This window comes from Vombatus ursinus, unplaced genomic scaffold, assembly GCF_900497805.2.
Source record: "Vombatus ursinus unplaced genomic scaffold, bare-nosed wombat genome assembly UNPS02014791.1, whole genome shotgun sequence".
NCBI lineage: Eukaryota > Metazoa > Chordata > Mammalia > Diprotodontia > Vombatidae > Vombatus > Vombatus ursinus.
In genome coordinates, this window is record NW_020954569.1 from 79,101,119 (window position 1) to 79,128,583 (window position 27,465).

At 38.6% G+C, this 27,465-nt stretch overlaps 1 protein-coding gene across 1 annotated transcript in view; it reads left to right on the forward strand.

Moving 5' to 3' along the window:
* The first annotated feature begins 5,286 nt into the window (after positions 1–5,286).
* The window catches only part of LOC114047898 (O-acyltransferase like protein), an 85,541-nt gene continuing 63,362 nt past the window's right edge, over positions 5,287–27,465 (forward strand). Inside the window, 3 exon segments of the mRNA XM_027868791.1 lie at positions 5,287–5,358; positions 11,950–11,976; positions 12,048–12,246. Of these exon segments, the coding sequence (XP_027724592.1) occupies positions 5,287–5,358; positions 11,950–11,976; positions 12,048–12,246 (298 nt within the window).

Consider the following 27,465-nt stretch of genomic DNA (forward strand, 5'->3'; position numbering starts at 1 on the left):
TGCATATCTCTTGTTTCCTATCCCTCCTCCTTACTCCTCTAATTTACTTTTACCCTCTACCTTGCCCTCCTATTACTTAACTTACCCTCCCTCTAAGAATCCCTCTCCTATCCTCCTATTCTCATAAATCTAAACACCTTTCTATAACCCTCTATAACCAATTCCCTCACCCTCCCCTCTAGAGATCCCTCCCTTGTCCTCTCCCCGCTCCCTATCCTCTTACTGTTTTATTTCTTCTGAATTTAGAAGACTTTTATACTCTTCTAGATATATATGTTTTGTTCCCTCTTAAACCCATTCCTGATGAAAGTAGGTTACCAGAACTGCCAGCCCTCCTCCCCCATCCAGTTCCTCTGTATGGGTTCTTCCTCTTGCACATCATTTGTATGAAATAATTATTCTTTTTAGCTGTTCCTAAATGGTTTTACTTTTTAAAGTCATATCATACTCAAGTCTATCCCAGTTCTTCTTATGAACTACCCAATTACTAACGACAATCTTAGACGTATATTGTATATTTTACATGTATAAAAAGTAAATGGTCTGTCCTTACTGAATCCCCTGTAATCAGTTTTTGGAATGTACCTTATGTTTCTCTTTGTTCTTATATGTCAAATTTTCTATTAAGTTCAAGTTTTTTTTTTTTTAAACAAAGTCTTGAAAGTCTGACAGTTGATCAAATGTCCATTTTTTTTCATTCAGGATTATGCTTAACTTTGCAGGGTATGATATTTTTGGCTGGAGCCCCAGTTCTTTTGCTCTTCCATATATAATGTTCCAAGACCTGTCCTTTAATGTGTCCATTGCTAGGTCTTGGGGGATTCTAATTGTGGCACTGTCATATCTACATTGTTTTTTTTCCTTGTTGCTTTTAATATTTTATCCTTGCGCTGGGGTTTCGGAATTTGACTACAATATTCCTATGAGTTTTCCTCGCAGGATTTCTTTCAAGAGGTGATCGATGAATTTTTTTCTATTTCTACTCTCACCCCTTTTATCCCCCTTCTAATGCTTCAGGACAATTTAATTATTTCTTGTATTATAGTATCAAGATTCTTTTTTTGATCATAGCTTTCAGGTAATCCAATTATTCTTATGTTTTCTCTTCTTGATCTGCTCTCCAGATCAGTTGTTTTTTTTATATGATGTTTCACTTTCTCTTCTATTTTTTCATTCTTCATATTTTGTTTAATTATCTCTTGATCTCTTATAACTTCACTAGCTTCATCTTTCCCAATTCTAATTTTCAAGGTGTCATTTTCTTCCCTAAGATTCTGGATCTCCTTTTCTAATTGGTTGACTTTCTTTTCATCATATTCTTGTTTTTCTTGGATTATTCTTTTTGTTTTTGTTCTTTTTAGTTTTTCCTCTGTCTCTCTCATTTGATTTTTAAAGTCTTTTAAAAGTTCTTCTATGAATTCTTTTTTGGGCAGGTGACCATTTGACATTATTCTTTGGCGTACAAGGAGGTTTCTTTAAGAGCTTCAATATCCTCCTCTGAAAATGAACCCTAGTCTTCTGTATTCCCATAATATCTTTCTGTGGTTGGGTTCTTTTTCCTTTGCCTGTGCATTTTTTGGGGGGTAGTAATAGCTTGCTTTTTGTAATCACCTCTAGCTCTAGGGTATGGGGGATGGTGCCTCTTGCCCCAGATCTTCAGTTCTCTGCTCTAGTCTGGAACCAAAGCCAAACCTCCGGCCTTCTGCCCCACTGCTTCTGCACTCACCGGGCCTGTGCTGGCTCCTTCTCGCCCCTGCCCCTCTCTGCAGCACAGCTGGGTCTGGTGTTCCTTGTCAGCAGAGATTCCTTCGATCTTCCCGGGCTCAGACACCTAACTCCCCTCACTATCTCAGGGGCAAAAGTTTCTGTGTCTGGGGCCAAGGCAGTCTACCAAACCAACTAAACCCAGTGCTTGCCCTTGTCCTTCACAGGGACCCTAGCCTGGAGGTGTTTACTTTTCACAAGGACCAAACCTCTGGTCCTGGAATTTTTCTTCTGATATTCTCGAATTGTCCCAGGAAAACCCCTGTTGTGACCCTATTCTTACTTATTTTTACCTGAACTTTGTTGGCCCTAAGGTACTATTTTATCTCTTTTGTGGGGGGAAATCTTGAGAGATTGGAATTTTCTGACCTACTCCCTATGAGTAATGATATAATATTTGTGAAGTGCTTGGTGCCTTGTAGACACTATAAATGACAACTGTTGTCATTATTATTGCGCAGGGAAAGCACCAACACAACACCGTGGACAGCTTCCATTCATCTAATCATGTCTCACAATGAATGAAGATTCTGCCTAAACGATGCCTAGCAGTTTCAGTTGTTATTACAGAAGTGGTCTAGATGCTGCGATAAATTGAAATGCATGCCCTACTGGTGGCTGAAACAATTGCCTTGCGCAGAACTCTCTTATGGTTTGTGGTTTCCACCTGCTTTGCAATCTGTGTAACATTTGTTGACACTGTAAGTGGCAACTACTTTTCATTCCATCATTTTAGAAGCAAAACATTCTAAATGAAGATTATATATACACACACATGCATATATTACATACATATATATGCACATATACATATATATTTTGTAGAATCAGAGACATTTTTCTTGATTCAACAAAGATAAAATATGTTTTCTCAATTTCACTTATAGATGTTAAGATGCTTAATACTGTTACTTTATTCATGAAGTTGTTTCTCAAACATTCAAAATAGATCCATGATCCCATCTATGTGTGTTTCCTCCAATAATACAAAACCCAATTCAACCCTGTTTGCCCTTCAGTTAATTCATCCATGTCTTCCCATAAATTCACCACACACAGTTCACCCAATCTGCTGGGAGCCTTCCTCACTTTCTCTTGACATCAACAGCACACCACAGAACACATGGGTCATTCACCTGTTATCTCTTGACCTTTCCATGGAACCAAACATCTGGTTTTGCTTCTACGTTTCCTTGTGAGATTTTTAGTAAAAAAAAAAAAAAAGGTTGTATTCTGAATTGTTGTTGACCTTGGCTGCTACATCTCTTTGCTTGATAATCAAGCAATTTTGACTAAGGAACTTTTTAGGTTCTTTTGATATTTCTTATTATGGCAATAGATATACATTTGTAAAATTTCCATGTGTGGAATTATTATAATCAGTAAGAGCTATTTCAAAGATTTTTTTTTAATTCTGAAAATTTAAAAATTTTAAAAATAAAAAATTCTGCAGAATTGAAAATAAAATGACATTATATTAAAATGTTTAAATAAAAAAATCTGCAGAATTAGAAATATAATAAATTCTGCAGAATTAATGACCCTCAATAAATTTCTTGTTATTGTGTTAGGAAATGATATGCAAGTGTAACTTATTCCCAGTCATTTATAAGTCACTTATTTGGTAGTATATTGTGGTGGAATTAACATGGGATTTGGAAGTTGAGGACCTGGGTTCAAATTATGACTCAGTTGCCTACTGTTTATATGAACAGATAAGTCACTCCCTTTCTTTGGGCCTCAGTTTCCCCGTTCATAAATAAGGATGTTGGACTAGACCTCTAAGAAACTTCTGGTTCTAAATCTTTGAACCTATAAATCTAAAATGCTTTTTCCTACAGAAACGGTACCATCTGTAGAAGTTTATTGATCATTCAAGCTGAAAAGATACCTTAGAGATAATTTAGTCCCACTTCCTAATTTTACAAATGAACAGATTCAGGGAGATGGTTAGGTTCCAAGACCCTCACACAAGTTTTTTTATTCCTTTACTGCATTTGAAGGAACCTTTCTCAGGATTCCAGCAGTAAATTTCCTGTCACTTTAGAGTTGGCTAAGGAAAGAATTGGGGTCTTCCCTATCCTTCCCCCTCTTTTTCCTTCACCTCCCTCTGGTGACTTACATGGCCTCAGGAAGGTGGGCCAGTCAGTTGTACTGAGACAGGAAAAAGTATTGTAACTCAAGAACCAAGGTTTCAGGGGTTTAGTGAGGAGCTTATGGGGAAGTGTCAGGACCTTCTATTTATTAAGGAAATCCAAAGGAACACTTTTTAGGCAAGACTGATGTGCTATCAAGCCTTTTTGGGGAATTTCCTTCCTTTTATCAACTGGTCTGCCTGCTTCTTTTAATGGACATCATCTTCTGCTTCTGACCAGGCATTTTCCCCTTCTCTGATCCACTGTGAAACAAAGGAAAAAATGCAGTTATCAAACTTTTCCCCATTTACCCTCCTATTTCTAAATCAAGCACACACTGCATTTGAGGTTTTCGTCAACTTTTTTTATGGCTAGAAACAGAGAAATATCAAGGGTCTAAGAAGTCTTCTTCTTTTGTACCTCCCTCACTTCAAATCCGCCCCCCCCCCCCCCCCCCCCGCCTTTGTTGCACACAGGTGCATAATAGGGTCTTGTAGCTTTTAGAGAACTGGAATAAGAGTCTACATTTTACTGGAACAATATTATTCCAGCAAGTACTCTAAACACTTCCTCAAGGGAACTGTACCTGTAGCTTTGGGAGGGAGGAGGGAGGGGACATTGTCCTAAGAGGAGGAAGGAAGGAGGTAGGGGAGGACAAGTAGCTAAGAATACTGCCAAGGAGACCACCTGGAGCTGAGGGATCGACAGTTGGGATGAGGAGGAAAGTCTCCCTCCCACTTCTCTTTACCATCTTCCATCTTGCTCTGTACTGTCACTGAGTCAAGGTGACCAGAGAAAGAAACTCAGAGAAAGTTGAGGTATCAAGCAGCAGCCAACAATGCTTCAAGGAGAGGGAAAGAACAGAAAAAAAATCCTCAGGAGTGGCCTCTGGGAAGAAGGGCCACCCACGTTGGCACCTAGGTGACCATTCACATTTAAGGTTCAACATAAGTTAGATGTACTTCTATGCCTATTTTCATAAGTAGCTGTTACCTATGTTGAATAACCTGTCTTCATACCTGGTACAATGCCTTGCACATACTTTAGAGATTAAAGGTGCTGAGATCATGTGACTTGTGCTGTGCTATACAAGTATTCTTGAAGCATAGTTTCAATTTTTGTCAATTCAGTCATATTCTAAGTGAATTAGCTTTTCTGTTTGTGCACTATTTACAGGTGGGTATTTAAAGCAATCCTTTTTTTGTTAATCAAATTCATGTTATTGTCGGGAACCCAGTCACTGTCTTCAAATATCTCAAGGGCTTGTCAGTGGTTTGGGGTTTGCTTAGTCGACAACAGATGCAGCTCTATATCAGGAAAGCCTGGAGGCATTAGAGGTGCAGGTGCTGCTGGAGGTAAACATATCTACACATGCTTAACTGAAGCCATGCCCACCAATCAGCAGCTGTCACTAATTCAGGTTATTACAGCTGAGATGCCCAGGGGAGTGAGGCGGCAGGTGTGTAGTAGAATGGAAGCAACCTTACATGAAGCACAACTAGACCCAAGGTGCTTATTAGTCACTGACCCCTCCCAGAAATAGTCAATGTCCATGGTTTGGATTTTTTAAAAATGTTTTGAACTTAAACACAAACACACACACACACATATACATACACATCTGCACAAGGAAAAGTGTTTCCATATAGACAGAAGAACACAAAATGGGATGAAACTGCAAGTCTCCTTTTCATACCACTTGGTGTAATATATATGCACATATTATTTAATTATATTAATTATTATATGCATATATCTGCATATATATGGATACAAAACTCCTCCTGTTACTTTCAAAATCATCCTGCTTGTTTTTGCTTCTTTCTGAATATCCTTTTATTTTCTGTGTGCATTTTTCAAAATATTTAAATTGCTCTCTTCTCATTACTATTGCTAACCTCTCTCTTGCCTTACTTCCTATCACTAAAAGCAGAGAAAAAAATTCTTGTAACAAGTAAGCATAATTAAGCAAAATGAATTCTCAGAGTGCCTGTGTCCAAAAATATAAATCTCTTTCTGCACATTCAGTTCATCATGTCTCTGTTAGGGCTCTAGAGACATGAGTAATCATTGCTTTGATCAGAGGTCTTAAGTCTTTCAGAATTGTTTTTCTTTATAATGTTGTCTTTGTGTATGTTATCCAGATTCTACTCACTTCACTTTGCATCAAATCCTCCTTGCTAGGATTCTCTTTTTTATCATCTTGCACAGCAATACTATTCCATTACATTCTTTTTTTTTTTTTTTAGGCAATTGGGGTTAAGTGACTTGCCCAAGGTCACACAGCTAGTAAGTGTCAAGTGTTTGATCTGAGGCCGGATTTGAACTCAGGACCTCCTGACTTCAGGGCCGGTGCTCTATCCACTGCGCCACCTAGCTGCCCCCCATTACATTCTTACACCACAAATTATATAGCCTTTCCCTAATTGATAGACACCCCCTTAGGTTCCAGTTATTTCATTTTCCCCTCCTTTAATCCCTGCTTTGGAATCAGGCAGCTTGTTTGGCTTGTGACTGATTCCTTCCTGTTAACCTCCCTCTTAGCCCTCCTTTCCCCATCCCTGCTTGTTTCCTATTGAGTTTGATTTCTTTCTACACAAAGCTGTGTGTGTGTGCGTGTGTGTGTATGTTCCATGGTTTTTTTGTCCATTTCGGATAAGGGTGCAGTTCATCTGATGCCCACTTTCCCCGTCCTTTCCTCTGTTTATATACTCTTCTTCTCATACACAACAATTATGAAAAAAATCAAGTTTTAGCCCTTTCTTCTTCCCTTCTATACTAGAGTATTCCTTTTTTTCTCCCTTCCCTTTCCTCTCTTACACCCTCAGAAGAGAAACAATCTACCTCCAGGACCTATAATATAATTTTTTTTCTTTTTTCACTCTTTCTGAAGACATTAATGTTTTGAAAGAAGATTTGCTTTCCTCTCCTCCTAATAGATAGGTAGCATTACATCATCTTATAGCCCCTTCTGATTACTCAAATAAACTTACATTTCTAGATTTTTCTTGATACTAGCATTTGTATTTCAAAATTCTCACTTTGAAATCTTTAAAAGTATAAAAGGGATAATTTCTATTACATTAAATTCAAAAGATTTTGTACAAATAAAACAAAGGTAGCCAAGGTCAGAAGGAAAGCAGAAAGCTGGGAAACAGTTATTAGACAGTTTCTCGGATAAAAGTCTCATATCTCAGATATATAAAGAATTTTGTAAAATCTATAAGAATATGAATTATTCCTCAATTGATAAATAGTCAAAGGATATGAACAGACAGTTTTCTGATGAGGAAATCAAAACAATTTATAGTCATATGAAAAATGCTCTAAATCGTTATTAATTAGAGAAATACAAATTAAAACAACCTTGACATATCATTTTATACCTATCAGATTGGCTAAAATGATTGAAGGGGAGAACAATAAATGTTGGTGGGGATGTGGAAAAATTGGGTTTCTAATTCACTGTTGGTGGATCTGGGAACTGATCCAATCATTTTGGAGAACAATTTGGAATTATCAAAGAGTTATTAAACTGCATATGCCCTTTGATCCAGTAATATCGCTACTAAGTCTATTTCCAAAGATGATTAGGGAAAAAGGAAAAGAACCTATAAATACCCATATTAACTACAAAGGACATATGAAGGAAGAAGCTATCTGCACCCAGAGTAAGAACTGATAAATAGAAGTATGTATAGGATGATTTTACACACACACCACACACATTTGTGTCTAATGGTAGCCATCTCTAGGGCAAGGGGAGAGGGAAGAAAAAAAGGAAATTTACATGATAAATGTATTATGGATTTAAAAGGAGTAAGTAGTACATAATAGATTTGCAGTTTCGTGTACAATTATCTTTTTTAGTATTCTATGATGTTATGGAAATGCTTGTTTTATTTCCTAAATTAAAAATAAAATAAAATAAATAAAAAAGAAAGTCTCTTCAACTAAAGGCCCATTTCTTTTCTTCTATAGGATTATACTCAGCTTTTCAGGGTCCATTATTCTTTGTTGAAAACCCATGTCTTTTGTGTTTTGGAATATTGTGTTACCAGGTTTCCTGTCATTCTACGTAATAGCTGCCAGGTCTTGTGTGATCATAACTGTTGTTCATAGTTATTTGAGTTTCTTATTTCTGAATGTTTATGACATTTCTTCCTTGATGTAGAAGCTCTGGATCTTGGTCATGACATTCCTGGGGCTTTTCCTTTCAGGAGGAAATCAGTAGTTTCTTTCTGTCTTCATTTTGCCCTCTGGTTCTAATAGATCTGGTCAGTTTTCATTTACGATTTCTTGAAATATGGTGTCCAGGATTTTTTTTTCATGGTTTTCAAGGAGTCCAATAGTTTATGAATGATCTCTCTCTAAACTATTTTCCAGCTCAGTTCTTTTTGATATTAGATATCTTGCATTTTCTTTTGTTTATTCAATCTTCTGAATTTGTTCTAATATTTCTTGCCATCTTATGAAGCTATTTATTTCTGTTTGGTCTCTTCTAATTTTAAGGGAGTCTATTACTTTGACAAGGTTTAGCATTTTCTGTTCTAAGATATTTATTCTCTTTTCTATTTTTTACTCCAGAAAAGTTTTATTTCATTTTTTTAATCTCTTGTTTTATTTCTTCTAAGTATTCATGAAATTCTTGTGGAAAATCCATTTTTTTCCTTTGAATTTCTACTTGAAATTATTACAGTGCTAGTCACTTTTTAGTTTGGGTTTTCGGTGTATCTTTAGATCTATAATAGTTCTTCATAGTGGTTGGTGTTTTCTTTGTTTTACTCATGCTGCAGTCTTATTTCCTGAACTGAAGCTTAATGTCAGGGACAGGTCCTGCCACACTTTTGTATGGGGTTGTGGGTGCTAGTTATTCTTTACCTGGGTTACATGGATTCCTGCGTTAACCCCTACTGCCTGGGGTTAACTACCTTCAGAAATAGAGGCTCAGAGCACTGGATCTGCATGGCTTTCTATGACATCTCGGGGAAAATAATGCTAGGGTCCTTGAAGCCTTGCTAGGGTGTCCTGTTCTGAGGGCCACCAAACCCATGAGGCAGCTAGGTAGCACAGTGGATAGGTCATCTGGCCTGGAATCAGGAATACCTGAGTTCAAATCTGACCTCAGATTTTTACTAGCTGTGTGACTCTGGGTAAGTCACTTAACCTTATTTACCTCAATTGCCTCATCTATAAAATGAGCTGGAGAAGGAAAGGACAAACCCCTCTGGTATCTTTGCCAAGAGAACCCCAAATGGGGTCACAAAAAATTGGATAGGACTGAAAAACAACAACAATAAGGACCAGGCCCACATTGGTCCCTATCACTGCTGATGGCTTCCAAGGTCCCCTGGTTTGGCTTTCAACCACCCAGCTTTCTGGGAAAGCCCTCAACTCTTGTTAACTCCAGATACAGAGCCCTGCAGGCTACTAGTGCCTCTGTCCTTTCTCTGATCTTGCTGGGCTGCTGCTGCCTTGTTTGTAGGGATATACTGGAACCAACTCAAGCTCACTGAGTCAACTGTTAAATTTTCAGAAACTGGCAAAGCTACAAGCCAGGGCTTGATTTATTATTTTGTCGACTGTCTAAACTTAAGAAAGTGATAGGGAGAAAGTTAAAAATGCCGATTAAACTTAAAAGTGTGTCCAGCATACATTTTTTCTGAAGTGCAGGCTGTTAAACATTTACCAGCACACCCCTGATTGTTTGTGCTGGCATTGACTTCGCCGGCAGTTCCCTTTCCTGCTGCCTATGGGAATCTGGCTAACTTTTTGCATAGTTCTAGGCATAGAAGTAACTCACTCCACTTTCGCATTAGAGCTCTTCATCATTAGTCAGCCTGCTGCGATTTTTAGTTTTTTGCTGGCTTTGGTGAGGGGAAGCTGATCTGGTTGCCTCCATTTGGGCAGCCATCTTGGTTAAACCAGAATCAGCAAATGGTCAAATGCTGGTGAGATAAATAAGCTGCTTTTTTGCCAAGAGAAATATATCTCATTTTTGAGTTTCTGGGAAAGTGGGAATCTCCAGAGATGGGAAGAAGAAGGGAAAGATAAAGAAACCAGATTTGCTACACTTTGTCTTTATGTGTTTATTTTGAAGTGTGTGAAAGGAGTCAAGACAGATCTGAACTGATCAGGTTGTGTTAGGCAGTGATTGCTGGTGAAATCTGGTCCCAGACTAGGTTAATTAGGCTTTTGTCTAGGAGTGTGGATCTCTGTCATCAGTGAAGAATATGCAGGTAAGAAGACAGAATCCTTTTAGGTCCCACTTGAAAGAGAGATTAAATTGGTTATTCTTCATTCCAAAAGGAAGAATCAGAGTCAACAAGTGGGTGGCAAATTTCAATTCTGTAAGCAAGAACTTCCTAGAGTTTAGATTTTTCCAAAAATGAAATGGCCTGCATTATGAGTTGAAGCCTGGCACTGTAGGTGTTTAAGCAAAAGGTAGATGACCTATTGTTGCCTCAGTCAAACGGAGATGTGGGAAAGATTTTAGCTTAAAAAGGCCAGGGTCTCCCACTGCATCCAGGGCCATCTCCAGTTGTCCTGATAGATATTTTGTCAATGGACCAAGATGTCTCTGGAGGAGAAAGTGAGGCTGGTGATTTTGCATAGCCCTCCCTCACTTCAATCCAATTAACCTACAAGTCATGGCATCACCTTCCTGATGCCATGGTCCTCTTCAAAAACAAAGGACAAACAACAACAACAACAACAGTGACCTATTGAAAGATAGTGTATATGGCAGAAGGAGTAAGTCTCATCTCCAACATTTACTATCTATATGCCCTTAGGCAAGTCATTTAAACTCCCTGGGCTTCAGTTTCCTCTTCTGTAAAATGAGGCAGTTGCACTATATGGGTTCTGAGGCCCTTTCTGGATCTGTGTTCTTATGATACAACATCCAAGGCTTCATAAAGGAGAATTAGCCATTAGATAGGTCAAATTAAATGATCTCTATGGGCCCATCCAGCTCTATGACTCTTTTTGTTGTTTGGTCATTTTTCAGTCACATTCAACTCTTTGTGACCCCATCTGGGGTTTTCTTGGCAAAGATATTAGAGGGTTTGTCATTTCCTTCTCCAGCTTATTTTAAAGATGAGGAAACTGAGGCAAACTGTGTTAAGTGATTAAGCTAGTAAGTGGTTGAAGCCAGATTTGAACTCAGGAAGATGAGTCTTCCTTATTCCAGGCTCCACACTCTATCCACTGAGCCACCTAGCTGCCCTTCTACTCTAGCACATAATAGTCATACTCTAATTTTTCTACTTTGTAAGTCTATGTTTAGGGCAGCAGGTGGCTCAGAAAACTCCAAATGGGACCACGAAGAGTTGAATATAACTGAAACAACTGAACAAGAACAAAAGTCCATGTTTGCACATGTCATATTGTCTTAGATTTGGGACTATTCCTATGGCATGATTTTAACTAGCTAGTTTCGTAAAAAATAAAATTTCAACTACCTTGTTTGCTGACCTGAATCTTCCCCCCAAAAAATCATGTCTACCAAAAATCTGATCCACGAATATATCAATTCCCAAGGAAATTAAGGACATATTTCTATAAAAAGTTTGACACAACACACTACATGTATACAAATATGCACGGACAAACGATGATTATTTTCTTAGTGTTTGTCTACCTTAAGGAAGATTCTAACTTCCTATAGAATAACACTCCTCTGTTCCCAGCCTACTCTTCACACTCACTGAAGACCAGTGGTGTTAAATGCAAAAAGAAATGGGGGGCCACAATAATTGTTTCCTTAGTGTTTATCTATTTTAAGAGTTAAATTTATGGTCATTCTTGAGTGAAAAATAAGTTTTGCCGTTGAGCATTTTAAGTAGAACATACTTTGGATATTTAAAACCCCAGCATATAACACAGCGCTTTCCAACTAAAGGAAACCAGGCTTCTCTTCATGAGATGGATATTTTGATCTGCATAACTAATGGAAGCCAGGTGCTCTGGAGAACACACGAATCCAGCAACAGTAATAAGTTGTATATAAATTGCCTTTCATGCTTTGTTCATCTTGGCTGTTCTGCAGGTGTTGGAGACAATACAGCCTGTCTCTGTAAGTTAAGAGAAAGAAGGATCACATTTTCTTCTTACGCACAGTCTAAGGCCACTGTTCCATAAATATAGGGTTCTACCTCCAAGAAGAGCACTCCATCTGGGCAGGTAAAAGGGAAAACAATGATCCCCAGGTTGTTAGCACTTTGGCTCCTTCTTCATTGGTCTTGTGCCTTTTCTGCAAGAAACCTTTCTTTGGGGTGCTTTCAAGACACTGAGGAGTTCCTTTCTGATCTGAATTCAGTAGTTCCCAAGGCTTATGCAATAAAAAGTAAGTGGGCTTTGGCAGGGACTGGGGGGTGGGCTGCAGGGCAGTTATAGGTGGGTAGATGTGGAAACTGAGATGTGACTAGCCCAAGGACCGTGCAGTTGTTCATACTGGGAGATGCAGAGGAGAAAATACTAGACTTGCAATAAGGACACAATTTCAAATCCTGCCTTATAGAGTTATTCATTATAGGATCCTGGATAAGTCACTTAAGCTCTCTCAGCCTAAATTTTCTCTTCTATAAAATGGGAATACCATTATAATAATTACTATGTAGGGTTGCTGTAAAACTGACAGTAGATAATGTATGCAAAGCACTTTGCAAAAGTTAAAACACTAGAAAAATATCAGTATTATTATTACTGTTATTATTTTAAAGTTCAAGAATTTTCAAAAGAAAACAGATAAACAATAGAGGAGAAAACAAACCTGCTTTTTCCACTTGCACTGGGTTCCTGTTCTCAGTTTCCTTATCTATAAAAGAAGAGGGTTGGATTGATTGATTGATTGATTCCATCTTCTTACAGAATAACACTCCTCTGGTCCCAGCCTACTTCTCATACTCACTGTAGACCAGTGATGTCCAATGCAAACAGAAATGGAGGCCACTAAACCATGTAGAAAGATCTCTGCTGGCAGCATTTTAACTTCGAAAACCACATATTAACATTATTTATGTTCTATTATATTTGTATTTATTTTGTTAAATGTTTTCCAATTACATTGAGAAATTGGGGTGTTTGGTTTTTAAAGGTGACTCCAAGTGATTGCAAACCTAACCAGAAGGAATAATATTAGAACCAGTTTCTGTAACAGGATAAAAGTTATTTCAAAACATACTTGTTGTTTCAACAAACTATTCATTTCAAAATGTATTTCTGTTCACGCTAACTGAAATGAGTAACACTCTCCTGAATTGTAAGAAATGACTGTTTAATCTTGGTTTCTTCATGTCTAGCCTAATCTATAAAATGAACTCATTCCCTCATTTTTCAGGCAGTAAGTCTTGCTTCCTAAATAGCCCATTAAAAAATCCTGTAGAGTGTTGGCAACGAATCTGCACAATGGCCAAAGCTGGGGGAGGGGGGAGGAAACGTAAGGAGTATAGGCCAAGTTTGGATAAACTGGTAAGCAATATTTTTGCTTCATTGATTTCCCAAAATTATTCTCCATGATCACTCATGAACCCAACTAAACAGAAAGGACCCATAGGTTCTCCTAGGGAGTGGGATAAAAACAAATATATGGCATTATAGAATCAAAGAATGCTAAATTAGCTGGAAGGAATATGGTGATTATCTAATCTGTTCCTCTTATTTGACAGATGAAGAAACTGATACCTAGAGGGGTGAGTCGGTTTGCCCAAGGCCGTACCATATGTTTCATTTACAAAGAAGTGGCACAGAATGAACACTGAGCTAAGAGATTGCATCTTGGGCCATGTTTGGTTGTGAGCCCAGTATTTCAGGAAGAATATTTATAAGCTAGAGAATGTAGAGAGAAAGTTATTCAAGTTGGTGAAGGGCCTTGACATCATGCCATGTGAGCAGTTGAGGATGTTTAGCTGCAGAAGACTTGGGAGGATGTGTTAACTATTTTCAAATTTTCAAAGTGTGTTCATGTGAAAGAGATTCACCTTACTCTGCTCAGTTTTAGAGGGCAAGAGTTAGAACAATGAGTAGACGCTGCAAAGAGGCAGATTTTGGTTCTATACAAGGAAAAACTTCCTAACAATTGGAGCTTTCTAAAGGTGGAATATACCACCCTGAGAAGTCATGGATTTTCCCTCATTTGTGGTTTTCAGGCAAAGGCTGAATGACTGATTTTTGGAGATGTTATAAAGGGAATTCTTGGCTAGGTGTAGGTTAGCCTGGACAGCCTGTGATGTCCCTTCCAACTGTAAGATTATTTGATTCCATGAGACAGGACAACCTGCCTTCTACTTCCAGCTCTACAACTAATTAGTCATGTAACTTTAGTCAAGACACCTCTCTTCGTCTCAGTTTCCTCATCTATAAAATAAGGCAGTTGGATTGATTGACTGATTCTATCTTCTTATAGAACACTACTCCTCCATTCTGAGTCTACTCTTCATCCTCATTATAGACCAGTGGGGTCAAACTGAAATAGAAATGGAGGCCACTGAACCATGCCCAAGGATCCCTGCAGATATCCTATTTAATCTGGAAAACCAGATATTAACATTATCTATGTTTTGTTATATTTTTGTTTATTTTGTTAAATGTTTCCCAATTACATTTCTGCTTTGTTTTGTTTGCTAGGCAATGGGGTTAAGTGACTTGCCCAGAATCACACAGCTAGTAAGTGTCAAGTGTCTGAGGCTGAATTTGAACTCAGGTCTTCCTGACTCCAGGGCCAGTGCTTTATCCACTGCATGACCTAGCTGCCCCCCTCAATTACATTTTAATCTGGTTTTGATGGCACTTGGGAGTGTCATCCACCAGTGCTGGATACCTCTACTGTAGACAACATGGGTGGCCATCCTAGTGCGTACATAGTGTGCACTTAATAAATGTCTATTGAATTTGACTGTGACGTCAGCAGAAACCCAGAGCTAAGACGAAGAGTGTGGGTGTGTGTGTGTGTGTATGTGTGTGTAAAAAGTTCATTCTTTTTTAATATAGAATAATTAAAATGATAATTTCCATTTTTATTCTTTTTTAGGACCCATGTCCTACTTATTATAAACATACAATGATAACAATAAGGATATACTTTATTTCAATATACAATACCAATGCAGGAAAACCCAGTTGCACTAACAGTGACTTATTCATGACATCATGTAATTTGAAACAGTTGTCTTTTCTACCAGATGTCTGATAACTCTATTGTTATTTAAGAAAAATATAAGAAGTGATTCCAATAAGCAAAGTAATTTCAATTACTATTTGTTGAATTGATGGGGTTGTCTGATATTGGCTAGGAATAGTCTGGTAAACTGAAGGCCAGATCAGTAGGCTGGACCAGACCTATTTCAGAGTAGCATCTGCTGATGGAATGATGACCCAGAGCTTTTGTCTCTAGTTCCATTGCATTTCAGCCACTTATCTCCTGCTTCATTACTTGAATATCCTGTCAAGAAGGTTGTGTTATGTGTAGGATTCTGAAAATTGACCATTGGTGGTGAAGGGTGGGGATGGAGCGAAGAGACAGCATGTTTTCTTTTGCAAAGCTAAAAATAGGACTAGAGTTATTTGGTCCCAAAATGAATAGAATGAATCATTGTATCCTTTGGCTATATGGGGAATATGATTTAGGTCCCTGCATGTCTGAACTGATTTCCGTTCTCATGTGGCAGCTAGTCCTGGTTTAAACAGTGTCTGCTCTTGAACTTGGTGTGTCTTTTTGTAGCTTGGTTTGGGATTTTGTCCCATCTTTTCAGCTGGGTTTTTCTAGTAATATAGTAATTCTTAGGGAGAAAAAAAAGTGGAACTAATCAGCAAGCAATGACTGCTGTTGGTGGTAATCAATAAATGAGTAAACTAACAGGTATTTATGGAGGAATTTCCAGATTATGTGCCCAGAGCTGTCAAACTCAGATAGAAACCAGGATCTCTAACCCATACATAAAGATTACGCAGGCCACATACTGATTTAGTTTTCTTTTTTTCTGGTGAGGCAATTGGAGTTAAGCGACTTGCCCAGAGTCATACAGCTAGTCAGTGTTATGTGTCTGAGGCCAGATTTGAACTTAGGTCCTCCTGACTCCAGGGTCAGTGCTCTATCCACTGCACCACCTAGCTGCACCCTTGACTTTTCAAATGTAACATTTTCTGGGGTTTGTTTGCTTTTTTTGGTAAATTTACTTATCTTGTTAAATATTTCCTAATTATGTTTTAATCTAGCTTGGAATATACTCTGGGATGTTGCTAGGCCACAAGCAGCATGTTTACCACCTCTGGTGTAATGGACAAAGAGCTGGCCTTGAAGCCAGGAAGACCTGGGTTCAAATCCTGCCTATAGTACATATAGCCTGTGTGATCCAGAGAAAGGCACAAATTCTCAGTTCTCCAGACAATTCTCTAAATTGGAGAGAGAGAGAGCACTGTTTCCTATTGGGAGAGAGTGCTGCTCATCTGGGAGCTCCATATAGCAATGGGCAAGTCACTTCACTTCTATCTGCCTCAGTTTCCTCAAATGTAAAATGGAGATAATAAAAGCACCTCCCTCATTGTTTTTGTAAGGTTTAACTAAGATAATATTTGTAAAGTAACCAGCACAGTGTCTGGCTCATAGTTGGCATTATGTGAATACTTATTCCTACTCCTCCCTCTCCTCAATGGAATCACAGGTCCAATCCTTATCCTTATGGGCCTAGGTTGGAGATGAGCTCTAGCGATTGGGCTATGAAGAAGTATATGACACAATCTCTGTCCTAATGGAATTCACAATCTTGTGGGAAAGGAAAGAAACAAGTTTTTATTAGGTGTGTACTATGTGCCAGGCAACAATGTTGGAGAGTAGGTGCTATAATTTTCCCCATTTTTTTTACAATTGAGGAAACTGAGGCAACCAGAAGTTAAGTGACTTGCCCAGAGCCTCATAGCTACTAAGTGTCTGAGGCCAGATTTTAAGTCAGGTCTTCCTGATTCCTGATTCTGGGCCTAGAGCTCTATCCATTGTACCACCTAGCTGCCCAGGTAGAGAAAAATAATAACATTATAAATGGGGGAAAATGCTCTGTAGTATTTAAACATAGTTAAAGTTAGGAGAAGGGAGAGATGCCATGAGTAATCAGAAAAGGCCTTATAAAGGAGGAAGTGAGATTTGAGATGGGCTTTGGTTGTTGTATAGGGTAGGTAAGATGAAGGGAAGCTGCTTCAGCAAAGACACATACATGGAAGGAAGTTTAACATGTGAGCAGGTTAATAAAGAATAGAGAACATGAATATGTGTGTGTGTATGTGTATGTGTGTGTATCTATATTTATATCTATCTATTTATCTATCTAAATATATATCCAAGGAAAATAAGCTTAAACAGGTAGGGTGAAGCCAGATTACAGAAAGACGAACAGAGAATTTTAGCCTTGTTCCAGTGATATAGAGAGACAGAGATAGGCTGGAGGAAGGGATACCTGCTGACTAATCTATTAAGGTAATTCAGGTGTGAGAGGGAAGTTTCATTTCTTCCTCTCTGCCGGTCCCTGCTCTGCTTTCAAATGAACTCAGGCCTTCCCCCTCTTAAAAAAACAAACAAAACCTAACTGCTTTGGCATTCTGTTAGCTCCAAAAGTTACCCTTCTATTTCTCCACTTCCTGTTAAGTGACAAACCTCTATTTTGATACCTCCATTTCCTCACCTCCCACTCCTTCCTCAGTACCTTACAATTTAGGCTCCATTCCCTCTACTCTTCTCTTCTCTCTCAGAGATCTCCAGTGACCTTCCTCTGGGTCAATTTCATTACCTTTTCTCAGTCCTCATTCTACTTGACCTCTCTGTGATGCTGAATACTAACGACCACAACCCTCTTCTTTCTTGAGACTCCTCATTTCTACTGTTCTGTGCCACTGACTTTTTCTGGCAGTTCTTCCATTTTTTAGTTTCTTTCTATTTGAAAGATAATTCTCTCTTTTTAACCTGAGTCTGTGCTAAGGCTAGGCTCTGGCTTCTTTTACAAATGAGTTTATATTCTAAATTAGTGTGCTCCTCATTCCACTTCTCTGTCTCCCTTCCTTCCTTCTTCCTTCTTTCCTTCCTTTCTCCCTGCTTCCCTTCCTCCTTTCTTCCCTCTCTTCTCCTCTCCCCTCCCTGTCTTTCTTTGTCTCTGTCTCCATCTTTCTGTCTCTGTCTCTCTCTGCTTCTGCCTCTTTCTGTCTCCCCCCTCCCCCCAGCCATTTCATTACTTCAGATATCAGCTCTATGATTATGACTCTGAAATCTATGTCCACAGGCCTGGCCTGTGTTACAGTCCATTTGTTAGATGGCTTACTTTCACCTCAAACTTGAGATGTCCAAAACTTAACTCATCATCTTCCTATTTCCCAATTAGCTTTCCATTCCTACATTACCTATCCACATTGATGGGATCACCAGTTACCCACACACAAAACCTCATATATACATATGAGTATTATCTTTTAGGAAGATTATTGGAGAAGGAATCTTTCTGCTTCTTCTATTTCCAAGTTACCAAGTCCTGTTGATTGTTCTTTCAAAATATCTTTTTTAGACACATGATGAAAAATTCTATCTACCTCCACATAGAGAACTGATGGATTCTTGAGTGCAGATTGAAGCACATTTTTTCTCATTCTTTATTTTCTTGCTTCCCCCCCCCCACAACATGGCTAATATGGAAATGTTTCGCATGACTTCGTATGTATAATAGGTATTGTATTTCCTGTCTTCTCAATTGATGGAGAAGGGTGAAGGAAAGGACAGAATTTGGAACTACAAGTAAAAATTAAAAACATATATTTTCTTTATCTAGGCCTTCATTACCCTTCTTATCCAAATATAGTCACTTGTCACTTCATATCTGCAGTATCTCTCCTCCCCAAGCAGAGGAACCAGTAGGAACTTAATAATAAAAGGAGGGGGCCAGCCCAGAGGAGAGATAGTCCAGGGTGAGAAGACCACAGAGAAGGATGCCTGAGAGGGTCCAGTGTGAGCCTGCAGCTGAGGCACGGTATTGAAGTTTAAAAAGTTAAAAGCATAGCCATCAGGGGCGTGAGATTAAAAGTTTTTAGGATTTAGAGCTGGGAGGGACCTTAGATCATTCAAACCTCTGTCATAAAACCGTCACCCATTTAGTCACACTGCTCTTATCCCCTTTTCTCCAAGAGGAGTGGCAGGTTTAAGGAAAAGGGTGGTGAGAATTATTTGGACCTTGTTGAGTTGGAAGACATCCATCAAGCTATTGGAAATGAGCAGAGAATTCCAGGGAGCTAATGAGGGAAGTGTTACTGATTTAGGAATCATCTGCATAGAGGTGATGATTGAAACCTTGGTAGCAGTGGAGGTCACCAAAGGAGAATGTAAGAGGCCCTGCTTCGGAAACAGCCTTGGGGTTTATCCCCTCCTTGAAATTCCAAGAAGGGGAAGGAGTATAAAGACTCAGCCAGGGAACCAGAGAAGGTGGGGAGGAGTCTGGCTGCAGTTTATTTAGGGGAAGCTGAAAGGCAGTGCCAGCTGGAAAAAACACACTTCTCTATAAGGAGCCAACCACCACAAATTTCACTTCTGAACTAAACTCTCCTATTGTCCCTCCCACATCCAACTCTCCTACCTGAACTAAAAACCACCACCCTTCAGTGCTTACTGGCTATGCCACCTTTAACAAATCACACCACCTTTAGTAAATCACGTCACCTCTGGCCTTCAGTTTCCTTATCTATAAAACAAAAGAATTGGACTAGAGAATTTCTAAGGTCCCTTTTGAGCTTTAAATTTAAGACTGTAACTATTTCTGCTCATCACTGAAACTCTGTGATGGGGTAAAAAAAAAAAAAATCAACAGACCAGGAGTTAGGGACCAGAGGTGGCTCTGTGGCTGGCCCTGTCAGCACAGCACTTAATTTCTAGGGGATTCATCTTCTTGATCTTAAAAACGAAAGCACTGATGCCTTCCAGCTATAACATTCTATGATATTCTGACCCTTTTTAGGAAAAACACAAGTTTTCTTTCCCAGATCTATAGGATAAAGTCATAGGCTGGAAATAGCCCTAGATAATCTAGCTTGACCTTTTCTTTTACAGTGAAGGAGTAGAGGGTCAGGGGTTAAGGGACTTCAATAAGGTCATGTAGGAAAAGCAGAAATGTCAACTTCAAACCAGAGTCCTCTGACTCAAGAGCCATTAATCTTCCCACTGTATTGTGCAGATTCTTTAAGTCCACATTCCACAGCCTAATTTATGAGGCTTTCCATAGCCTAGTATCCCATATTGCCTCCACATAACTAACCTCCTCCACTTCTCAACAGGAACCTTGTATTTTTGCCTTCCATCTCTTCACTGTCCTCTCCAAGTCACATCACACTCATTCTTGACCATAAGTCTTGTTGAAATACTCCATCTCTAGAGTTCCATTCCCTCAGTCAGAACCTGGCATTGAAGGCTTAGTCTGAGTTTCATTTCCTCCATAATGCCCTCCTCTGACTTTGAATGGCAGTCACCATATCATTCACTTTGGTCCTACCTTTCATTGCTATTTAACTGTCTTTTGTTGGTCAATCTTATCTCTCCACTAGATCAGAAGTTCATGAAGAGCAAGAAGACTGTGAAGAATGACAGGATTTAAAAGTCATTTAACCCAGACCCTTTATTTTCATTTTTAAGCTTTAATTTCTACTTTCAGCTGCAATCTTTTATTTTTTAATTAAATTCTATTTTTAATTACTAAGCATTTATTTTTTCTACTTTCCACCTATCACCCATTTTTTTCCTTTAATAATGTTTTACTTCTCCCCCCAATTACATGTAGAAACAATTTTTAACATTTGATTTTTAAAAAATTTTGAGTTCCAAATTCTTTCCCTTCTTCTCTCTTCCCCCTCCCCCCTCCCTGAGATGGCAAGCAATTTGATATAGGTTATACATGCTACTACCTACTTTTAGAAAAAGAAATAAAAACAAATCCCTTGTAACAAGTAAGTATAATTAAGCAAAGAAAATCCTATAACTGCCTATAACAAATGTGACTCATTCTGCATATTTAGTCACCTCTCTGACAAGAGGTAAGTAGCATTCTTCATCATCAGTGTTCTGGATTCATGGTCTATAACTTCACTGATAGTTCTTCAAATTTTTCAAAATTCTACATTTTTATATTTGCATTACAGTATAAATCATTCTCATTCTGCTCTCTTCACTTTACATGAGGTCATACAAATCCTCCCAGGTTTCTCTGAAATGATTTCTTGTCATTTTTAGTCCAATAGTATCCCATTATATTACCATTCCATAACTTTTTCGGCCATTCCTGAGTTGAAGAGCACTCCCTTAGTTTCCAGTTCTTTGCCGCCCCAAAAAGAGTTGCTATAAATATTTTTGTTCTATAGGACCTTATCCTCTTTCTTTGATCTGGCCTAGTAGTGGCATCTCTGGGGCTAAGGGCATGTAGTATAGCAACTTTCCCCACCCCTTCATCTTGCAGATGAAGTCACTTCCCAGGCAGGAAGTGACTTGCTGAAGGCCGTACAGGTAATAAATGACAGACCAGAGATGTGCTCTCTTTTCATCTTTCCCAAAGTGTGTTGCCCAGCACAACTGACACCTGGTTCACAGGAAAGTTCCTCTACTTCCTCCTATTCTCCTTCCTTCTCTTTCTCCCCAAGTACAATCAACTCTGGATTTGTTAGGGACTCATTATCTAGCTTGTAAATTATTCAGCCTCTGTGTCTAACTGGATTCCCCTCCTGCTGTCTAACTTCAGTTCCTTTGAGCAACTGTTCATTTTAGAGATGGAACCAATAAAGAGAAAAGGTGAAATGCAAGTCAATCTGTTAAAAAGTTTTTCAGAGAGACAGTTGACACTATTGTCTGAGATGAAATTTCTGGATCATCTGTGGATTTCAACTTTCTACCTCCAATTCCATGGAGAATTAAGAGTTGGCAGTATTTCTCAACCATCCCCTTGAATGAAGTGGATAACATTTAATATTAATTGAGGTTCATAACTACAGCACTGTCAACTGGACCAAACTGGACTCTAACCTGTGGATGGCTGGAGCTGAACAGAGCAGGCTAGAGATAAGAGAGTCAGGAATCAAACAGCAGTTTAATTTCAAAGTGAGGGAAATGGCTTGCAAGCAAGGACACGTGCTGGGGACCCGTCTCCAGTGGGGAGACCCTCTTTAGCATGGTTGACCCTTGATTTATATATTTGTGCCTAGACAAAGAGTCAAACAGTGAAGCATAACAACAGCAGTGATGCACAACAGCAACAGTGAAACAAGGCTGTCTAGTGATAAAAAGCTCGTTCATGTCTTCATGTTTATAGTTCACATCAGGGCTCCATGTCTGGGCCTGGTGCTTGCCCTAGCTCAGGGACCACCAGTTACAGAAGGTGAGCACAAAGGATTGTTGTTATGTCAAGCTCAGGGCACAGCTGGCTTGCTGGAACTTAGCTCTGGAAAACAGAGTGTCTCCTTGGCATTTCCCCCTTTTGGTCAAAGGGAGAGGGAATCTGAAAGAATCCCTACCCTTCTGGCCAATGAAGGAGAGGTAGATATAAGCCAAGATCCCGCGAGAGGCCAGTTGGATCAGGACAAGATGTTGTCCAGGGGGTTGGTTCCTTGAGGGAACCCATAGGGGATGTGTGTCCCAGGTAGCATTGCTAGCCATTGTTTGCTTGTAAGCGGAAAAGAGAGGGGGAGCCAAGGATGATTATAGAGGGAGAAAATGCTAACACATGCTTGAATCAGGGCCTTGGTAGTTGGGCACATAATAAAAAGGAAGAGGAAAAAAAACTAGGACAGTATACTCAACTCTTGTCCAGAGTCTTGGGACAACTATCTCTTCTGGATGTCAGCTGCTTCTGGGTCTGTACTAGAAGAACCTTGAGGTCTCTGGAGGGTTCTGCCATCCATTCAGGGCACAGTGGCTTTCTACAGATGATCCAGGAGTCCATACCCACAAGTTTGGCAGCTTAATAGTCAGAAGGACCTAGCTTGAGATATACAATTGTGAGAAAACTCTTTGCGTCAATCTTTGAATTTGAGTTTCTGGTCAGCATCCTTGGTTAAAGGTCTCTAAACAGCACATAGAGATGGTCTGATTTCCCAGCCATTCAGGGCTAGTTTCAAACAATGCAATAAGGTTTTCTCACAATTTCCATAATTGCATAATTATAAGTTAGGTCACATTAATGTCATGTTACAGATCAAACTGTTTAGAGGACTCACAGTGAACTAGTTTTGAGAAGGGAGATTTACATGTCACCAAGGTAACCAAGAAAACTTAAACATAAACCATGCAAAGCAATACAATAATTATCACCAATGTTAACTAACATTGTTTCCCTGTATCCTAGTAACCCATTCTCAATATCCATTTAACCAGCACATTTCGAGTTCCAGATGTCTGATCCCTAGATATCTTTTCTTGGACAACAGGCTTTATTCTCAGGGTGGCTTTAAAGGGGAATCTGCTTCTCTGGTTCCAAATCTAGAGGTTCCTGGGTAATTCTGACTTAATATAATTTAGTACAGTCTCTTAAATTTGGTTCTTCAATCTTGAAACTTCAGAGAATTTTAGTTTATACGACATTTGCTGTTTCTATCCTTACCTAAATCTTGTACCTGATATAAGAATCTTTTAAAAATTTATGAGAATCCAACCATAAAATGAATTCTTCTGCCTTTTAAAATTATCAGATGTTTTAATAATGGGAAAATAATTTCACTTTCTTTACCATTATCCATATAATTTATGTGTAAAATCTTAATCCAATTTTGAGAATTTATTAGTAAGATGTAGCCACGGGGTGTTAAAAGCAAAACTCAGGATTAACCAGGCGGGAATTTTCCTTTTCAAAAGGGAAATAGCACAATGGGGAAATACAGTCAGGAGGATCCTACATTGGCCCTGCCAAAGTCATCCCCAAAACCTTTCCCAGGCACAGATACCTTTAACAGCTCCCAGAATGCAGCACATGCCATTTTCTACTATTGGCTTCACGACAATTCAGACAGCTATCCTTGTAATCAAAGCTCAAAACAATAGTAAATTATAGTCCCAAGAATTTTTGCCTTAAATAGCAAAACTTCACTAACCTTACTTATAAATTAGAACTACCCATATTCTAGGGCTTCCCACACAGCAAGTACCTAATAGTTCACTCATCATTACTATGTTGAAGCTACATCTTTAAACACCATATACACTTTTGTAATGGCCAAGAATTTTAAGTTAAAATTTGTCGTTACATATATTATTATCATTATATGCTTTATAACAAAATATACCTCATTAAAATATTTAACAGTTTTTTAATATGTATTTTATTGCATCCTTTTAAGAGCCCAATTCAATAGCACCCAGGTTAAAAAGTTGTTTTGTCTAACAGCATTTCTGTTACAATGGTCTCTCAAATTGCACAATACAAGAGAGTTTAGAAATATAATAGCAACATAAACAATATTATGTATTTAAAATATAAAACAAAATTCCAGATGACATCAATTGTGTTTCTAAATTATCCCAAACAAAAATCATTGCTCTTATTACTCTGACATTTTAAAACCATTCTAGAGTTATCAGGCATGGAACAGTTACATTCAATTAAGGAAATAATAATAATGTAGTGCTTAGCATATACAAGTTACTATGTTAAGCACCTTACAATCATTATATTATTTTGGTCCTCACAACAATGCTGGGAGGTGGATACCATTATTATTTTTTTCTTTATAGATCAGGAAACTGGAACAAACAGAGATAACTTGCCTAAAATTATGCAGCTAATAAATTTCTGCAACTAGAATGTAATTCATGTTTTCCTACATGAATTTTTTCCTTCATTTTTCTAGCATTTTTTCTTCAACACCTGTATTTGGAATCTGATCTGGGATGAGAGGGATTAACATGGATAGAGAGAGACAGTCTCTAATCTGGGGGAGTTATAAGACATTTTTGGTTCAAATAGTCTTTTCTCTTTTCATGATCAGAAATGTCAAGGAAGGGTTAACAAGAGCTTGCTATAAGGTGCAAACAGTTTACCTATTTTTTTTCTTTCTTCACTCTGAGATTACTTCTAAACTAGCTACCAATCTTCCTTGCCTTAAAACAATGGGGTTGTTAATCTTGCCATTTACTTTTAAAACTTTTATAAAATCTAATCCTTATTTTTCCTTAAAACAAATTCTACAGATTCAGAGAGGTTATATGTTTGCCGATGGTCATGTGACCAGCAAGTGTCAGAGCCAAGAATAAAATGATGTGGTAGATGTGACAATGTTTTGAAAAAAAGGGGATGAACATTTGTTAAATGCTGACTATGTGTCAGACACTGTGCTAAAAACATTATAAATATTATCCCTTTTGGTCCTAAAAATCATGGGAGATGGTTACTTTTATGATCCCCATTTTACTGTTGAGGAAACTGAGGCAGACAGAAATTAAGTGACTTACCCAGGATCACACAGCTAGTAATTGTCTGAGGCTGGATTCAAGCTTAATGTGTTCCTGACTCCAGGCCAGGCTGTCTATCCTCTGTGCCACCAGCTGCCAGTTTTACAGCTTTGACAATTGGAAAGTATTGTACAAACAGAAGGGACCACTTTGGACTCTAGTAATGAGTACGATTTAGGTATCATGGTTTTCCTCACTCACACACTTCTCAAGTAAGGCAGTGGAGCTCATAATGGGGCCCTAAATTGGCGCAAGAGATGAATGGTAACCATAGGTTACTTCAGCTAACATGGTCATTTGCAATGCCTTATGTTAGGGTATTCTATCTGTTGTGGGATGTGCTAAGTGTCCCCCTTTCATATCATTCTCCTCATCACCATGTTGAAACCTTCATTATTCCCTGCTCTGAGTTTGGCTTTCTATGCCCAAAGGAGCTCCCCAGTCTGAAAAAGAACCATAACCTATAAGACAAAGTAAATGTGATGGAACCAAGCCAAGCACCATCAATACAGTGGGAGGGAGTCAAGTTGTCAGCAACAGGTAAAAGGAATTGCTGATGAAATGAACTCAATCATATCAATTCTAAAAATTTATTAAACATTTATCATTTGCAAGGTGCTGTGCTAGGCTCTGGGAATATAAAGATGAAAAAACAGCCCCCAAAGGAGCTTGTAATCTAATAACAGGTCATGAAGGCAGTGCCTCCCCTTGCCATTTTCTCTATAGGATGGAAGGGATTTGTCAGTAATCTGGGATAATTAGAGCTGATCTTGTTATAGAAGTTTAAATTTTACAAGGCCTCATTACACATATCTTATTTCATTTGATCCTTGTAATAGACATGTAAGAGTATTGTTATCCCCATTTCACAGATGAAGAAACAGATTTAGAGAGGTTATATGTTTGCCCATCCATGGTCACATGGCTAGCAAGTGTCAGAGGCAAGATGTGTCCTAGGTCTTTCCTACCTCCAAGTTCAGTGCTAGAATCACACAATTGAAAATAACTAGTTCAATTCCCTTGCTTCAAAGATGAGGAAACTGATTCTCACGCAGGAAAACTTAAATGACTCGTCTGAAGTTGCACAGCTAGTTAGTAGCAGAGCAGTGAGTCAAAACTCCTACTCCTACTAGATCACACTGCTCTTGCTAAATGAAATAAATAGCCCTTTAGAGAAAGATTGGGTTTCAAATTGTGTTTATAAACTGTTACTCAAGCGAGCCATTTCCCCATGACTTACTTCTATGCTACTCCATTCTGATAAAGTGGACTGAGCACTGGCCTATATGACTCCTTAGATTAGTCATGGGATGTTGAATAAGCTGATTAACCTGTAAGGTGTCTCCATCTGACAGATAAAGGGGGATGGATCAGCTAGTGACTAAGTTCCTTGCTTCCTTGGACATTATTGGGGGATATTGGTGCCTCAGATTTTTCAGATAGATGACTACATTTTGGCATTTTAAGGTGCTTTGGTCAAGGTGTTTATTTTTTTTCCATCCCATCTCAGAAACTGATATCTGATAACGTCTCCACATTTCTCCTTGGAAAAGGAAATGTGGCTGCCATTAGTCCAACATTATCGAAATGAATTGTTTTTAATCTTCGGGAAATGAAAACTTGCTTTAAATAGCAGGTGCCTCTAATCATCACTTTTCTTTTTCCTCCTTCTCTTCATCATCATCATCATAATACATTTTAATGCAGAAGTGCCCCTAGGTCTCTTGTGGCCACAATAAAAGCATATTAAAGAGATAACTAGAAAAGCGCAATTTGCTCTAGGGAGACCATAATAAGAAAGGAAACAAATATAAACCAAACCTCCCTGTGGTACGCAGAATTACATCATTTGGCAAACCCTCAAAAAAAAAACAAACCCAACAGCCAATAATAAGCCATGCACTTTAAACAGGAAATGGGGTTTCATGATTTAGCAACAACAACACAGAATTTGGAATTGGGAGACCAGTTTTGAATTCCAGCTCTACTTTCTCATTACCTCTGTGGACCTAGAAAAGTCACTTTGGACTTCAAAAAGACCCTCTTCATTCATATGAAGGGATTCCACTCAAGTGAAGGTAACAAATTTGTTGCCAGCAAAAATACCAAGTACAACCCAAACCA